The sequence below is a fragment of the Mytilus trossulus genome, chromosome 10, assembly GCF_036588685.1.
Source record: "Mytilus trossulus isolate FHL-02 chromosome 10, PNRI_Mtr1.1.1.hap1, whole genome shotgun sequence".
Classification (NCBI taxonomy): Eukaryota; Metazoa; Mollusca; class Bivalvia; order Mytilida; family Mytilidae; genus Mytilus; species Mytilus trossulus.
The window spans coordinates 12,631,797-12,650,810 of record NC_086382.1 but is presented as its reverse complement, the minus strand read 5'-3'; the positions used below and the strand labels follow the sequence as shown (position 1 = coordinate 12,650,810).

At 32.9% G+C, this 19,014-nt stretch overlaps 1 protein-coding gene and 1 pseudogene across 1 annotated transcript; one reads left to right on the top strand and one right to left on the bottom strand.

The window, feature by feature from the left end:
* LOC134686868 (ubiquitin carboxyl-terminal hydrolase 47-like) overlaps positions 1 to 1,405 on the bottom strand; it is a 39,296-nt pseudogene extending 37,891 nt beyond the window's left edge.
* A 4,504-nt stretch (positions 1,406 to 5,909) lies between these two features.
* On the top strand, positions 5,910 to 17,900 carry LOC134686870 (large ribosomal subunit protein uL1-like). Its single transcript, XM_063546686.1, has 5 exons — positions 5,910 to 6,013; positions 13,267 to 13,419; positions 14,253 to 14,401; positions 16,898 to 17,070; positions 17,668 to 17,900. Exons 1-5 carry the CDS (start codon positions 6,009 to 6,011, stop codon positions 17,836 to 17,838), a joined length of 651 nt encoding a protein of 216 aa, XP_063402756.1. The 5' UTR covers positions 5,910 to 6,008; the 3' UTR covers positions 17,839 to 17,900.
* Positions 17,901 to 19,014: the final 1,114 nt, after the last annotated feature.

The following is a 19,014-nucleotide window of genomic DNA, read 5'->3' as shown; positions in this document are numbered from 1 at the left end:
ACGGTAAGTTTTGAAAGACCTTGAGAAATATCATTTACTAAGTTCAGTGGACCTTGGAGTTTGGGTCAAAACTCTAGTTTGGCATTAAAATAAGAAAAATCATATCATAATTAAGGAACATGTGTACTAAGTTTCAAGTTGATAGGACTTCAACTTCACCAAAAACTACCTCGACCAAATACTTTAACCTGAAGCGGGACAGACAGACGAATGAATGAACAGAAAAATTGACGCACAGACCAGACAATATAATGCCCATAAATGAGGCATAAAAATGAGGCAATCCATGCATATCCCCACAGAGATACAATTCATATCACTGGATCAACAATCAAACGGTTTGCTTTTAGTATGTATCTGTGTATGTACACTTTTAGTTTTAACACCAACAGCAGGAAAGTGTCTAGCAGGGTTGCGTTCAATATCGTAGCAGATACATATCTCAGATCTGCAGTGACATCACAACATGTAACTGACCAATCAATGATTAGCATTTTTGTTATGTAAACAATGTTGAGAGGTGATGTGGATAAGATTCCTCTAGATTTTCCATATACTTATTGCAAATTAATTTAATTGATATATATCGTAACCAGTTGAATATAGTAATTTTACTCTTTTAATACTGTTAAAGACACTATATAATATCTCTATTTTGATTTTTAACATACTATAACCTCTGGTTAAAAAATAATCGGCAATATAAATAATCAGTAATCCCCTTCAAATAGATGAAAAATCTAGAGGATTCCGGATGACATCACCTCCTGACAAATGTAAATGCCAGGATGTCCGGATCTGAGAATTGGGCTACAGAGATGTTTGACTCCTAAAACCTGTAGCTAACCTAACTGCAATCTAGATCTATTTAGCAGCTAGGCTAGCTACACATTCAGTAGTCAATAATCTACATAGCCCTAATTAAATCTATGTAGCTGCTACGAAATTGAACGCAACCCTGATTATTTTATATTTACAAATGTACACAAAAATGTATGAATGACCATGATGACATACATAAATGTAGTATGATGTTTATAACGAGTTGCTTCATTTATAATTATAGCCTTCGATACTTCATCATATTTTAAGTGTTATTTTGATGTATTCTATTTTAACTTAAATATATAAATATATAATAATGAATTAATCAATAAAACATTCATTTATGATACATGTATTTTTATAATGTTCATTGAATCGTTCAAGGAAGTATAACAACTGATTGTTTTCGTTTTGACAACAGAGGACACACAACATTTGGCCTCACCTCTGTTGGGACAACTTGTGAGTTGTCACCTGTAACCATTTTAGCTTGTTAATTCTTTAATATCTTGTCATTAAAAGGTTTTTTTCAACCCATAGTGATAAGTGCATTGCAAATTTCACAATGATGGCCGACTTGCTGAATAAATGGAAGATTTTAAAATTACCAGCATTAATCATACATGTATGTACAAAATTTTAAAAAATCCTCTATTTACAGTTTTATAAAATTTGGGTCACATAATCTCCCTGCAAAATGACACAAAATGCCGTTTTGAAAAATAGGGGTCCATGAACTCGTTTTCAAATTAAATCAGTTTGAATGATGAAAATCAGTCGAAAAATGCATCTTTTCCCGATATGTCACAGTTTGTTTGACGTCGCGAAAATAACAAATTACGTTAGCAACGTCATTACCTTCCCTGTAACTGTATCGTATGCCCTTTATTTATAACTGATTTTATAAGTTTGTCGCTCTAAAGTTGACAAAAAATAAATAACGCTGATTGGGCACAAATAATAATACCATTTAATATAGATATTCTTTTATTTGGCAATTTAGGAAAACAATTTAGGGAAATAATAAGATAACAAAACTTAATAATACCGACTCCTTACAAAATTCTATATTGAACAAAACTTCAGGTGAATTTTACAGGGGGGAAAAATACCTTAAAGAATCTCTTACACTAGAAAAGAATATACTTTTTACAAGTAACCCTTTTCAGTCATACGGCCATTATCTTCTGGGACCCCTGGCTTCCAATACTAGAAGTTTTCCTCTTATACTGTTCTATCATCGAAACGAGAGAAAAAATCCTTTGTGACTGAAATGAATGCTATCAGTAAGATACATTTTTTTTTTGCTTTTGCCAAAATTCTAAATTTCTGTGAGTTTTATTTGTTCAGTTACATTTTTATAAAACTTTTTCAAATAGATGGATCATTCATTATATATATTGATATATGTATTATTTTGATATATTATAATTTATAAATGTATATGTTGTGTACAGATTATCATTTTGAACAAATCATAATTTGTATTTTGACTTTAAATTGCAATTTGTACCAAAATTGCGTGCACAAATTACAATGAATACAAACTCACTTATATAACTTGTACAGTAACTTATATATAAAAATAGAAATTGTGGTATGGTTGCCAATGAGACAACTCTCCACAAGGGACCAAATGACACAGAAATTAACAACTATAGCTCCCCGTATGGCCTTCAACAATGAGCAAAACCCATACCGCATAGTCAGCTATAAAAGGCCCCGAAATGACAATGTAAAACTTTTCAAACGAGGAAACTAACGGTCCGATTCATGTATAAAAAATATAGTGTGGATTTTTGTGGATTTTGTTATAAAAATCGTGTCAAGTTACACACTATAGACTTTTATTCAATAGATATAATAGGATGTGCCAATGCGACAACTCTCCATCAAAGTCACAGGTACTGCAGTAGTACGTCATTCAAATCGGAGCATTGAATCCTGACACCGAACACATAATAATTAATCTTTATTTACAAAATACAAAAAAAAACAGATGGAGACAGGAAATGTAATGATACGTGCATATCAGTTGATAATGAAAGTACAATAAAAATTGGCCTCAGTGACAAAAATTTTTTGATAGAATAATAAAGAATTGGCATCTGAGTGATAATAGAAATCGGCCCCACTGACGTTGAGACGCGGCCAACCAGAACTTGCTATGGAGGATATTATCGACGGTGTGTTCCCATTTCGCCTTAGCTGTGAATTCCAGGTAAAAAAGGTATATAATATACTAAGGCCAGATGAGAATTGAACTAAGGCGAAATGTGATTTTAGATAAAAATATTAAATAAACAAATTAAACAAAAATATTTAAAGAGAAACAAATCCATAATTACATGTTGTTCAAATTGCTATAAAAACACAACGTTGCATTTTTTTTTAAATCATGCAGTTAGAAAAATCAAAATAATTTAATTATCATTTACATTATGCAACACAAAAAGTGTAATAGAAAGAAAAAACAACCCATATTTTCCCACAGACTTGTTTAATTACATAACAGAAACTTTAATAAAAAAATTATTAAAAAATCTCCAAAACTGTGCTAATTATATAATTATATATATAAAGTAAAATCCATGGTATTCAATGACTTGACTTCTTCAAGATTGAACAAATTACCAATGATTAGTTTATCATGAGATGCACAGACCAATGAGACTGCACAAAAACTGCCTTCATTCGAAAGTAGGAAATCAGCACTCTACCAGACAAAACTGCGATTCATGTTTACCAAATATTTACCAAAGATTACACACCTTGGAAAACGCACCACAGACTAAATGAATACCTGCACCAAGTTAACGTATAATTGTGATATGAAGAGAGGGCAGAAACCTACAACCAACCTGGAACCACCACCAGACAGAAGGACCCTGGTCAAATGAGCATTTAGAGGGCTGGCATAACAAGATCAAAAAGACAGCCAAAACAACAAATCCAAATATATTTTAAATTATCAATGTGTTCAAGAAAGAGTAAGCAGCTTACGAGGCAAAGAGAGTCATAGAATTTGACGTCAAAATACCAAATATCAACTAATTGCAATACAAACAAAACATAACTTAATTTCATTGTTTACAGAAGCTCCCATTTCGCCTTAGTTAATTCTTGTGTACCTGGAAATTTGTACTAAGGCAAACTGGGATTAATTTTATATATAAATTTTGAAATTTCTTTTGTGAGATTATTGAATCTTGAGAATTATAGTACTTACTCACAAACTTAACATAAAAGTAACATGAATTAATCATATAATTACAAGTCTAGTACTACAAGTATTCCCGAGTTTACAAGAATAGTGCATTTATTTAAGAAACACAATCAAAAGATCGAAACCAAATTCACCACCATGAAAAAACACAATCAGACACGACAGAAGACGTTCACTAACATAAAACGGTCATCCCCAAAGTTCGAAGCTTGAGGCATGTTGCTTTCAAGGCGTTTCATACGCAGTTCCTGGTCAGCAATTGCGTGAAAATGGTCCTTGCTTATTTGTGTGGTCAGTCCATATATTTGAGACTCTTTGTCTGAGGCCTTGAAAGTTTTTAAAACGTATGCAGTTCCTATTCCACAAGTGTTATGAAATGGCCTATGCATGCATATTCGTATTGTAGTCAGCCTATACGTTTGAGGTTCGTCGGAAGACTGGATCTTTCAAAGTTTCTCATACACAGTCATTTCCTATTAATCAGATGTTATTAAACTGCCCCTGCTGAATATTTATTTAGATGGTCGTCAGGCATCAAACGGTCATTTTATGTCGTACTTTTAATTAAAGACAACTTGTTTAAGGCCAAGCTACTGTGGCCTATGTTACAGATTTTGGTAAAAAATTTGAGTAAATCTTTGGCTAGTTGAACCATAAATGAAAATCGAAAAATCATGCATTTTTCTTTTACATGTTTTATAATTTCTGAATTATTACGGATTGAATTAAATTCATAATCCAAAATTGCCGTTAACTTCATTTAGCACGGATTTGTACCGTCATTCGTCACGAAATTACCCCCATTACGACCCTCATATTTGTTAGGTCGCCGGCAAGGAACATGTATGTTGGAATGCATGTAGTAGTGTACTGTTCCCATGGACCAACGGATGAATCCAATAAGTTTGTGGCTGGAGTGTCTGGAACCTTTAAAGTTTTTAATACTTTTCATTTTTTACAATTCTGTACAACACCACTGGTTTTGCTCATTCCAAGCTGACTATAGTTTATCATAACAAAATGCTATTTTTATTATAATGTTAGTTATTGACCAACCAATAATCTGCACGGCTCAGATGAACCTATTTGAAGGGTCATCACTAGCGTGCAACGGTTTAATGATATATCAGTACTGATTTGATTGGAAAATAACTGTTTAAACGCATGACGCCCTCATGACGCCATCAATTTACGTTAACATTTTGGAAATATGCGGACGAATTTCCGCAATCCATGGTTCCTATTTAAGTTTCTTGTAGGGTAAAGAAAGAGGGGAATTATGCTATTAAGTAGTTAAAGGTTGGTAAGTATTTTTAAATTATGAACTTAATCTTATATAGATTAGTGAAGCCTTCTATTGTGTTGACACCTATCTATTGTTGAAAATTATCAAGTTCTATTCTATATCATATGTTGTCCTCTAGATGTTCTTACAAAATGTGTATAAGAAAAATCTAAACTAAAAGTGCTATTGAGTATAGATTAATTGCTTTTCTTTCTCTCCCCTCATTGACAATAGTATGCTCAGAGGAAGATGCCATATGGACCGATGAGAGATGTACCTAAATTAAAAATATTATAATTAATATAAACATGTAATTGATACGGACTTCTTACCTTTTCACAGGTAACACCGGTCCATATTATTCTTAATATTTATATTGGGTTTTTTTTAAGCAGTTAAAACCAGGGCGAACTGAGGACTCTACGGGCGAACTGGCACGGTATACGGTAACTGGCAATTGTTTTCTTTTCCTTTTCAGTTTCATAATTAAAACTTATTACTTCATCTTTAAATTATTCTAGTTTAAAAGAGGAAAATGGTTTTAATAATTAACAAAAGCAATCATATGTGTACGTCATACGTTCGCAATACAAAATCTACGCTGTATTCATTACCTATTTCGATCGCACAGTTCTTCAAAATTTCCTTTTCCGGTTTCCCGAAGCAGGCAAGATGAGGTGTGTATTCATCGCTCTTCAAAATCCACCTAATCCTGGAAAACTTTACTTGAAAATTTATTCCTTTTGCCTTACCCATAACATACCAATGTTCATTAGTATCATTGTAAAATGAAACGAAGTTTTTGAGATGTTATCACATTTATTTTAAGACTTTAAAATTTAGTACACGTTTTCGGACTTGTATATGATCGTATATCATGTGTATATGTTGCAAGTTGTATTCAATGAGAGAGGTGAACTTGTCAAAGAAAGATTATATCTCATTAAGCAAAACTCCTGGAAAATGAAGCCTCTCCTGCATTATGTTTGATTAATTTAGATAAGTCTTTTTTTAAAAGATGAAAAATTGTTTTGAATGACGAGACTTCAGTTGTTACCCCCTTCATGTTCGGTCTTTTAATGACAGGTGGTCACTGTGTGGTTGAAAATCATAAGATTGAAGCAATCCTTAATTTTTTTGTCAATTTCGATGACTTGTCAACACAGTTCCAGCTCCAAGTTTGTCTAGACTATGACAAGTTTGGCGTTTATAGCTGTAATAATAAACTGCCCTGTTCGCTATATCATATGTCTTTCATATAGACTAGTGACACGTAAAACATGGCGACATTTATATTGAATATCCATGAGATGTACTTTTAGGTGTGAAGTTGATAGAATTTAAAGCAATACAATCAATTTGACTAATTTTGAGCGTTGTATTGTAAAAGCACGGAGAAGCAACATTAAAACAAGATTTGAAGGCCCCATTTAAAGATTTTGTATGACTGACTGCAATCTTTTACCTTTATCTTGCACTTGAAAAAAATATGATGGCAGGTGTGCAAATCTTTGATCTTGAAAAAAATTTAAGAATTGTATGCATGGAATCCGGGTGGTAACTGGTGATACCTTCAAGATAAATAACAGTATAAATCTGGATAAATGATGACAACAGTAATTTTTGGTGCACGATGTAAAATGTGCAACTTCATTTAGACGGATGAACACATTAATTTTTTTCCAAGAAAAAACGGTAATGATACAATTATTTGAGACCTAACAAATCATAAGGATATTTGACGAATTACAGTAGAAATTAAACAATTTGATGCAAATGGTAGCAGAAAATGACATTTGACATTAAAGGGCATTACTACCCTCATGAATACATCCTGACAAGATTTGACTTGCCGAATATGACAAAAAAGCACTAGGTAATGTCCTTGCCTTATGAAAAGATTTAAGACCAACTTTCAACCTCTACAGAGAAGATAAAGATTGCACTCATGATTTTGTTTTCATTATGAAATACCAGTGATAGTAATGACTTTTAAATACAGTTCCAGCTCCAAGTTTGTCCAGACTATGACAAGTTTGGCGTTTATTGCTGTAATAATAAACTGCTCTGTTCGCTATATCTTATGTCTTTTATATAGACAAGTGACACGTAAAGCGGGGCTACATCTTTTCAAGTTGTTCAAATGATGGAATATATCATTTGAATTATTTTAATTAAAACTATTAATAAAAAAATCCATGACATACTTTGGGAGTGATAACAATGTTATTCAACATTTATAATTTAAGCATTTGAACATGTCATGTTTTTTCCTTAAATAAGTACTGTAAATTCAGAAATTATTGCAATGTTTTAATTAGTGTGAATAATGCAACCTAGTTGTAAATGCATTAAATTAAACTTGCTTTTTGAAATATTTTAGATGAATAAAACAGGATTTCTCTCCAAATTGTAAAAATTAAAATCGCATTTAAGTCCTTAATGACGATAGCAATGATAAATGTAAGCAATTATTTCTGAATTAACAGTAGATAAGCTCAAACTTTTTCTAGTTTGGAGTTGATGAAAACCATTGGATATTTAAAAAAATTACGAAGAATTGTATACTGTACATGTACAAGCCTTTTGTGTCCTTGACAAATATTAAAATAGCCTTGCCAGACATCATTATTATTTGGACTAGACTAGACTACTGTTGTCCAATATGACAAAAAAACACTAAAATGTCTAAACTGTTCTGTCCCTTATAAAGCATCTTTCCCATAAATATATTGTGTTACAAATTTCAGGGTCATCCAAAAAGAATTTAAAAATTACAGCAGATTACTATTTCTTTTAAGGTTTGGGTTAATCATTTGATTAAGACCTTTCTTATGCCCACATGTATCAAGACAAAAGCTTTCAACCTCTGGCTCTACAGGGAAGATAAAGATTGCATTCATGTTTTTGCTTACACTGCCACTGGAATAGAGTGATACATGTAGCAATGTTTTAACACAGTTCCAGCTCCAAATTTGTCCGGACTATGACAAGTTTGGCGTTTATAGCTGTAATATAAAACTGCCCTGTTCGCTATATCATATGTCTTTCATATAGACAAGTGACACGTAAAGCGGGGCTACATTTTTATCATTTTAAAATAATTAAATCTCCAACGAAACTTTAAATTTTGAAGGGAATAAGCTCCAACATAGTAAATTTATTTTATTTATGTAGACTTGTGCCCAACTAATGGGCATTATGTTTTTGGTCTGTCCGTCCATCTGTCCTGCTAAAGGGAAAGTGTTTGGTTGAGGTAGCTTTCATTTGAATAAAGTTGGAAGTCCAATAAACTTGTAACTTTGTGCACATGTTAGATTAATTTTATGCCGAATTAGTGTTTTGTCCCAAATTTCAGTCCACATGCGTTCACTTGTTAGACCAATGCCATTTCTAATGTCAAATAGCATAAAATTCAGAACTTGCTTCCCTGTACAAATTTATAATTATTCTTAAAAGATTGAATGTAATACAAGTACCTTTCTGAAGATTATAAAGATAAAGATTATAATTCATAGAATTTACATTTTACCAATAGAATGTTGGCACTGTGTTTACACAGTTCCAGCTCCAAGCTTGTCCAGACTATGACAAGTTTGGCGTTTATAGCTGTAATATAAAACTGCCCTGTTCGCTATATCATATGTCTTTCATATAGACAAGTGACACGTAAAGCTGGGCTACATTTTATCAGTCATTTATTAATCCATGAATAGAACTAATCTTAATGGATATAGTTACATTGTAACATGAATCTTCTTTTTTCCTTTGATCTTTTTATGGAATAGCACAGAGACGACAAGCACGTACCAAAATGTATGCTCTAAATTGAAGCAACCAAATAATATTGCATGAAAGGTCACATGGGCCTATATAACTCAATGGGAAAACTGCCATGAAATAACCAACAACACTTTAACCAATATTGCACGAGTAAGCTCCGCCTCCTTAGGAAAAGATTACGCCTACAAAAAAAGCACACACAAAAATGTCAATTTTATTAGAATTCTTATAACAAAATACAAATCTTTAAATCTGTGTAGGTTTTCTCCGCCAGACAGACAACCGAAAAAATGAAACGACTACGCATTAATTTTTTCAAAATAGAACAGATTTTTTTTTACAAATTTTCTTTGTACTTTTGAAACATAAACCTAAAATTGATCATTACATATTGAAATGAAATTTTGTTCAAATGCAGAGCTTAGTTTGCATGCATAGAAAAAAGCAGTATGCTGGAGCGATACAGAATTCGTCATTCCAAAAACCCCCTTTTGCCACAAATTTTCTTCATCTTGTAGACTGAGAGGATCAGCTCTTTTAACTTTTGTTCCGAACCCTTTTGATAACAATTCTTTCATCCGAGAATCAAGGACGCGTCTGAAAGTAACAAATCTCAAGTCTTTTTCGTCAAGAAAGTTCTTATCATTCACGTTCATGTCCTTGCAATAGCGCAATAATCCACATATTATGCTATAGAGCGACTTGGGGGGATATTCCTCGCCTTTCTTATTACGCACTCCAATCACGAAACGTTGTAGCCAGTGGTTCATTTCGGCAGCTTCGAGCATATGTATGTCAGCAATACTATCGCCATGTTTAGATCTTGCGATTCTCCATTCATTAAAAACACCAATAGACCACTGTGTATTCTTTTTCGTGTTCGCGTTTGTTTGAGACGATATCAGCTTTTCTATATCCTCATCTGAAACTGGTGCAGTGAAACGCACCGGTTCGACATCCTCATCTAAAACGGGTGCGGTAAAACGCACCGGTTCGACATCCTCATCTTTTAAGTCGGTTAGTAAGAAATTTCTTAGCTCAAATGTTCCCAAGTGGTAGTAATCCACAGCCTGTGATACACTCATGTTATAAAATGGTTCCATATTTGAATGAATTTGCGACAGTCTAATATGCTCCTCCATTGTTTCCGACGCATTGGCTAACGACATGTCTTCCTCGACTTCTTGAAGAACCTGCAAAATATTAAAAATCGTTTCAAGAGAATGAAATAATTATATTTCCAAAAAAAGGTCCCATCTGGGGCATACAAATGACATCACATCACAGTAAAAATTTACCGATTCACGATTAGAAGCACATGCATTTTGAACATTAACTTCCCTTTTTGGGGCCCCAAGGTAAAAACAAATATTTTCGCTTGGGGATCTTGTAGATAGTAGAAAAAGGCATGGTATCGACTGATTATTAATTTTTAGGACTTGGTATCAGTTTAATATTGTAGTAAATTGTACATATGGAAAAATAAAAACATTTTTTTTTAACATTTTGGCAAAAAAAGGGGGGTCCGTGCCTCAATATGACAATACTTAGCGTAAATCATTTTATTTCAATTTAAAAAATAATACACACCTGAGAGAGAACCAAATCATCCGTATCTACATTTTCAATTTCAAGCCAATCTGGTAGAGACTCTAAGGGTAGAGAGAATGCGTCTGCCATCATCGCTTCCTTCAGAATCATGCGCTTTGATAGATTTTCGCGCCAAACGTGATTTTTTTTGCACGGACTGTCATGGGCGTGTCATTCATGTCACAAATCATTTATAGCAACGCCTTCCTCGTTAGCCAAATAAACTTCTCACGCTACGCGTTCGAAAGTTTATTTGTCTAACTCGGAATACTATGCTATAAATATAACATGTCTCCCGTACTCGAGAACATATTTATGTTGAATGGTAAAAGGGAGGCTACCAAAATACCTTAAAATGCATCAAATTTGAATTTTGATAGCATCACTTTTCCCATTGTAGAGTTGTGCCCTAAACAAATATAAAAATTAAATTTTTCTTTTCTGCTATTTGACCTAAGTTTGCCTCAACCAAAATGTTTTGAAACTGGTTCAATTTACATTTACCCTAACTCGTGATTTACATGCAAGTACTAATTTGGGGGAGGTCACTTCTATGGTTCTTGTTGTGTCCCTTTTTAAGGTTATTAATGCAAGCTTGTCAAGTTTAATTCAATAGTGCAGTGTTAACATTGTACCAATAGATCTAGAGTGTTGGCACTTTTGTTTAACACAGTTCCAGCTCCAAATTTGTCCAGACTATGACAAGTTTGGCGTTTATAGCTGTAATATAAAACTGCCCTGTTCGCTATATCATATGTCTTTCATATAGACAAGTGACACGTAAAGCGGGGCAACATTTTGTCAGTTTGAGAAGATACAATTAAATTTAAAAAAAATCCTTTGTCAAGAAATGTAGGCTTTGGTTTGCAATGCAATCCAAACAAATTATAAGTAGCTTTTGTTGTCAAACTTGTAAGATTTGGAAATACAAAGAACATGTATGAACAAAAAGATGACAAGTCTGACAAAAAATTTGACTGAATTAAGATAAATTTTGAGTATGGACAATCTACAAGTAACAATACATGACTACCAAATAGGTTGCTTACTGTTGCGGAAGTCGTTTGACCCTTAGTTGTCTGTTAAATGGTTAATAAAATAAAAAAAACGCTTGATTGTTGTCTTGTTGACATATATCCCACATCTTTACATAAGTAATATTGTGCCAATGTGGTGTAGAAAATTGATACAAAATTCAAATGGCCCCATTAAAAACAGTTCCAGCTCCAAATTTGTGTTGTCGGTAACAAGTTTGGCGTTTCTAAGCTGTTAAAGCAATACCCTTTTTGCTGTATTGTTTGTGACTCGCCCAGACCACCAACATAGTAAACAGGGAAACATTTTTGAAATATTTGAACACATTTCAACTTTATAATTTCAATAGCATTGTTCCATTTGAAGCAATAATAATTTCTGAATTTCCAATACAATTAATGAATATTACGATGCGCATAGTACAGTTTTTGCCCCATATCTGCACATTAATTGCAGTGTTGGTTTCCTATACTGTAAAAGAAACATGTATGAAGGTGATAATATTGTATGGCAAGTTCATAATCTGGCCATTCACAAAGCTTTCATACTACAAATGTTTAAAATGATAGCTGTATATATCAAGAGAAGTAAAAATTAAACAAGTAATTTGTCTTCGTTGCAATTGCATACATGTAACTAATGAAAAAATATATATCAATGACCTATAAGGAATTAGTTAGTAAATTTGCTTTAGAATTGTGCATTTCATATAACATTGCTCAAGCTTTTTAAATGTCAATAGCAACATTCCTGAACATCAATATTAATTTCTGAATTTACCATATAATAAATGTACATGCCTATATTGTCGATCATCGCATTCAATGTGTTCTTAGTACAGTTTTTGCCCCATATCTGCACATCAATTGCAGTGTTGGTTTCCTATACTGTAAAAGAAACATGTACATGTATGAAGGTGATATTGTATGGCAAGTTCACCATCTGGCCATTCACAAAGCTTTCATACTACAAATCATGTTTAAAATAAATATTGACTCGCATTTAAAGCAAGTTATATTATTCTTTCTTGCAACTAATGATAAAAAATGACTTTTGATTTGTAATGGATTGATTATGAAGTATTTTATAGTGTACAAGTTTGTTTATATGATAGCGAGTTTGTAATAACACAGCTCCAGCTCCAAGTTTGTCTAGTCCATGACATGTTTGGCGTTTACAGCTGTAACATTAACTGCTTTGTTTGCTATACCGCTGGTCTGTCTTGTTGACCAGTAACATGTAAGCATAGCTACATCTTTCAAAAGAACAATGCTCATGGATGTATTTGTACAACTTATATAACCTGTTCTGTTGTATAGCGGACATCTTTGATTGAAGAGATGGCAGTTATTGTCAATAAACTTTCTTTAAATGTGTCGGTCACCTAAAGCTTGCAAGTCTGATTATATACCTTGTATGCATGTTATTCATTTGTAATTCTGTTTCAATTTGCCAATTTTCTTTACAAGACCAGTTTCGTTAGTCCTGATCATCAGTTAGAACTTTACTTTTTGTTTTTCAGTAAAATTTCTCGTGACAACTTGTACGAGGCCATTGCCACTGTCCTGAAAGATTCAAATGACAAGAAGAGGAAATTTACACAGTCTATTGAGCTCCAGATTGCTTTGAAGAATTATGATCCTCAAAAGGACAAGCGTTTCTCTGGCACAGTCAAGTAGGTTTACATAACCTTTCCAGGAAATTCTGAAAAAAGCCAACAACACTGTTCAGCTTTTTTGTTTTAATTTCTTTATAATGATGAACAAGGCCAATGTAGAAAATGTACAAATAATTTTATATTTTTTAGACTATTTGTAGTTTTACATTTGAATTGAACTCGTATTTTAAAAGTAACAAAATTATCTGATGAAAGAAAAAAATGATGGTGTTGTTGGCATCCTGGCATAGGTAGCTGGGAAACTTCCCAGCGGACCTCCACCCAGGGTCTTAAAATAATTGGGAAGGTATTCATTGTTTGCACAAACGATGGTACCAGAAAGTTAAGTAAAGCCAGAGATCAGTGATTCTTCAACAGAAACAGTTCTGCTGGTGGTAAGAATTCGTTAGCAGTAATGTTGCAAATTGTGTTTCTGAAAGATGAGGGAATATATAAACCCAAATGAAATTTTGCTAGGTGTTTATCCCACAATCATTTTGAACTTCATATGAGTTGATTTGAAAAAGTAGATTCTAGAAGTTAAAAACAACATTCCTAAAACATACATGCAAAAAAGTGTCCCAATACCAAGCATGATGATGTTAAAAAAAACTGGAAATGTAAATTCGTTTTTGTGTTGTATGGAATTTAATACGTTGGCTGTTTATATTCTAGCAAGAAATATGATTCATACAATAATTCCATGTTCTATTTAGTAATATGTTAAAGTTTCTGTGTTTAGAAAGTGTGGATTGTAACAATGCAGAATAGCAATGTTCTTTAGAAAATTCAGTGTACTCTACATGTTTATATTGATTTATTGTTGAATCATAATTTATAAATGTTTACAGACTAAAACACATTCCAAGACCAAAGATGAAGATCTGTATTTTGGGTGACCAAGTGCATTGTGATCAGGCTAAGGCTAATGATCTCCCCAGTATGGATACTGATTCCTTGAAAAAGTTGAACAAGGACAAAAAGCTTGTTAAAAAATTAGGTACTTATAAAATAGCTTATATTGTATATGAATGCAAAATTTTAATGTTAATTTTATCTTGTAAAGGGAGATGCTGGATATACCTTGTAAATCTATTCAACAAACATAACAGCAATACAAACTATGACATGGATTGATGTTCATATTTGAGTTGCAGGAAAATGGATGAAGAAAATGTAGTCGACTAAAATAATTGCCTATTAAAATTTATTGCAGAATTTGCAACCATGGAAGTGTCATTTCAATATTCAATATAGTCTACAAATAGTTATTCTTTCCTGAATGTACTGAAGTAGCAATAACAAACAACTACAGATCCCATTTTTATACGACCGCAAATTTAGAAAAAATTTTCGTCGTATATTGCTATCACGTTGGCGTCGTCGTCGTCGTCGTCGTCGTCGTCGTCGTCCGAATACTTTTAGTTTTCGCACTCTAACTTTAGTAAAAGTGAATAGAAATCTATGAAATTTTAACACAAGGTTTATGACCATAAAAGGAAGGCTGGTATTGATTTTGGGAGTTTTGGTCCCAATATTTTAGGAATTAGGGGCCAAAAAGGGCCCAAATAAGCATTTTCTTGGTTTTCGCACTATAACTTTAGTTTAAGTTAATAGAAATCTATGAAATTTTGACACAAGGTTTATGACCACAAAAGCAAGGTTGGGATTGATTTTGGGAGTTTTGGTTTCAACAGTTTAGGAATTAGGGGCCAAAAAAGGGCCCAAATAAGCATTATTCTTGGTTTTCGTACAATAACTTTAGTTAAAGTAAATAGAAATCAATGAAATTTAAACACAATGTTTATGACCACAAAAGGAAGGTTGGTATTGATTTTGGGAGTTTCGGTCCCAACAGTTTAGGAATTAGGGGCCAAAAAGGGACCCAAACAAGCATTTTTCTTGGTTTTTCGCACCATAGCGTTAGTATAAGTAAATAGAAATCTATGAAATTTAAACACAAGGTTTATGACTATAAAAGGAAGGTTGGTATTGATTTTGGGAGTTTGGGTCCCAACAGTTAAGGAAAAAGGGGCCCAAAGGGTCCAAAATTAAACTTTGTTTGATTTCATGAAAATTGAATAATTGGGGTTCTTTAATATGCCGAATCTAACTGTGTATGTAGATTCTTAATTTTTGGTCCGTTTTCAAATTGGTCTACATTAAGGTCCAAAGGGTCCAAAATTAAACTTAGTTTGATTTTAACAAAAATTGAAACCTTGGGGTTCTTTGATATGCTGAATCTAAAAATGTACTTAGATTTTTGATTATTGGCCCAGTTTTCAAGTTGGCCCAAATCGAGGTCCAAAATTGAACATTGTTTGAATTCATCAAAAATTGAATAATTGGGGTTCTTTGATATGCCAAATCTAACTGTGTATGTAGATTCTTAATTTTTGGTCCAGTTTTAAAATTGGTCTAAATTAAAGTGCAAAGGGTCCAAAATTAAACTAAGTTTGATTTTAACAAAAATCAAATTCTTGGGCCTCTTTGATATGCTGAATCTAAACATGTACTTAGATTTTTGATTATGGGCCCAGTTTTCAAGTTGGTCCAAATCAGGATCTAAAATTATTATATTAAGTATTGTTCAATAGCAAGTCTTTTCAATTGCACAGTATTGTGCAATGGCAAGAAATATCTAATTTCACAATATTGTGAAATAGCAAATTTTTTTTTAATTAAGAGTTATCTTTCTTTGTCCAGTATAGTAAGCAAGAAATATCTGCAAGATTTTTTTTTAATTGGAGTTATCTTTCTTTGTCCAGAATCAACTTAAATCTTTGTTATATACAATATACAATGTATATTCACTTTTTACTACCAACTGATAAATTTAAATAATCTTTACCATTCAGTGATAACAAGCAGTTTTTTTACATCATAATATTTTATGATGTATTTAAATGAGTTGTAATTGTTGCAAACTCCATTAGAATATTTTAATTGAAATTAGTTTTGGAATAAGGGAGAGGGGGATGTGATTAAAAAATTGGGTTCAAATTTTTCTCATTTGAAATTTCATAAATAAAAAGAAAATTTCTTCAAACATTTTTTTGAGAGGATTAATATTCAACAGCATAGTGAATTGCTCTAAGAGAAAACAAAAAATTTAAGTTCATTTGAATACATTCATTCTGTGTCAGAAACCTATGCTGTGTCAACTATTTAATCACAATCCAAATTTAGAGCGGAATCCAGCTTGAATGTTGTGTCCATACTTGCCCCAACTGTTCAGGGTTCAACCTCTGCGGTCGTATAAAGCTACGCCCTGCGGAGCATCTGGTTCTGCTTTGTCCTCAGCCCTTGAGGCTTGCACATGAAGCTGACAATGGGTTTTTTTCTTTTCAAATATGTACAATACCCAAGTGATTTGCTGATTATTCACCAAGTACACACTCCTAAAGAAAGTTTTAAACAAGTACTAAAGCATCGACAAGTTATTCACAATTGATAATATCTACCAAAGTATAAAACTCTCTAATTTGTTTTGTAGCTAAGAGATACGATGGTTTCCTGGCTTCTGACTCCATCATCAAGACCATCCCAAGGTTGTTGGGTCCTGGATTAAACAAAGCAGGAAAGTTTCCCATCCAAGTCTCTCATAATGAATCTTTGGTCACAAAGTGTGAGGAACAGAAAGCAACTATCAAGTTTCAGTTGAAAAAGGTGGGTTTGTTGTTAAAATAAGAATAAAGATTTGGTACAATTTGCGATCAGATTATTTTAATCCCTGAATTTCCTAAAAAATGAAAAAAAATGCATATTGCCAGTGAACATAACACGTAGACATTTGTATTACATTTCACCTTTGTACATCTGTATGTCCTTAATAAGTTTCTGTTCTCAAACTTTACCGTGCAACAACCAAAAAATTGTGAAATCTAAAGCATACTTATTAATGCCAAATAGAGATCAATTTTCAAGAGTTGTATAAAAAAGATGTGGTATGATTGCCAATGAGACAACTGTCCACAAGAGACTAAAACGACACGGACATTAACAACTATAGGTCACTGTATAGTGTCCCTTTATAAATGGAATAATTGAGAAATTTAAGTTTCTGCACTTGTATTAAATAAATCAGAACTATTGATTAATTTCAATTGGAACTACATATTTACTTTTGTAGGACAAAAGCAAACAATATACTTTAATTTCCTATAGAAAATGAAGAAACACTATTATTTACAAACATAGTGTATAGGCAAAAAATAACAATTCTATAATGTTGCAACTTGTATTTACTTAACTTTTATTTTTCAGGTACTCTGTCTGGCTGTATGTGTAGGACATGTCAACATGACCCCAGATGAACTCTATTCAAATATTTCTCTGTCCATCAATTTCTTGGTATCTCTCCTTAAGAAGAACTGGCAGAACGTCCGAGCCCTTTACATCAAGGGAACCATGACACCTTCTCAGAGAATTTACTAAGAAGAATCATGGACTAATCTAACTGTTGAGATGTTTTGATAATTAAAATGCTCTCGACATGTTTCTGTTGTCTGGTCTTATTTCATATAAATTTGATGTTAAAAACATTGTTGATGAGCAGTACAACATGCTATGAAAATGTAGTAATACAACATTATTTTTGATGAGATTGTCTCAATTTTTTCTTTTAAAGCGTGGTTGATGTTCAATGACTTGACATATTCAGAGCAAAGTCTTGCTGTTGCTTCACCAGATCTGTTTGCACAAAAGACTCGACCTTGTCATACAATTTTGACTTGGAAGTCCCTTAGTCTGCTCAACAAAATCAAATTTAGAATGGAAAAGGGAATGTGTCTGACAAGCAAACCAATGGAGAGATAACTGCTGAAGGCCACCTATGGAACACTTAGAAAATCCTGCACCTAGAGGTGTGCTTCACCTGGCATCTGAACAAAATATGTTCTAAATGTCCCACTTAATTTGGGACAGGTGCAAAAATTATTCTTTTGTGAGATCTCTACCATCTCCTTTTACCTCTTACTAATGTAGAATAAGCAAATGCTCAGTAAAACTTATTTCACAAGATGTTCAGTCCAATATCACAATAGGCATCAAAAGAAACCGACTATGGCGACTACTAGCAGTTGCTGACGTGCCATCTCCAGATCTTGATTAAAGGATTATTGAGCGACTTCATTAATACTATGCACATGTTGTAGAGAAGAAGCAGCATTTCATACATAAGTCATTGAATAAACCACATTAACGCCAGCTCTAGTGAGCTTTTCAAATTAATTAACATGGACTTTCGTAAGTGTATATATTTTGTTAACAAAATTTCAAACATTGCAAAGTTGATGCTGCAGAATGCTATGGATTAAGACCTTAAAAATACAACAGATGTTGCTTTTGTTATTTAATTATAAATCCAGCATACTTGTAGTAGAGCCTATATTTGGTATGTGTGAATCATGCAAGGTCCTTGTACCCACCAGACAGTTTAAAATTGATCTTTCCCACATTTCATTGATCAGTTCATGTTTCGTGGTCAACTCCATATCTTGGATATTGAAAGCAATAGTTCTAGTATATAGTGTAGTCTGAACTTGAGCTAATTTTTATGGCTCGGTGAATGAGTTTTGATCGTTTGTATATATAAAAAAAAAGATGTATGAT

Bases quoted from the DNA above. Each gene is read 5' to 3' on its own strand.
- LOC134686870 (XM_063546686.1), top strand. The intron at 13,420-14,252 runs GTAGGTTTACAT...AAATGTTTACAG, and splicing joins CGTTTCTCTGGCACAGTCAA to ACTAAAACACATTCCAAGAC. The intron at 17,071-17,667 runs GTGGGTTTGTTG...TTTATTTTTCAG, and splicing joins TCAAGTTTCAGTTGAAAAAG to GTACTCTGTCTGGCTGTATG.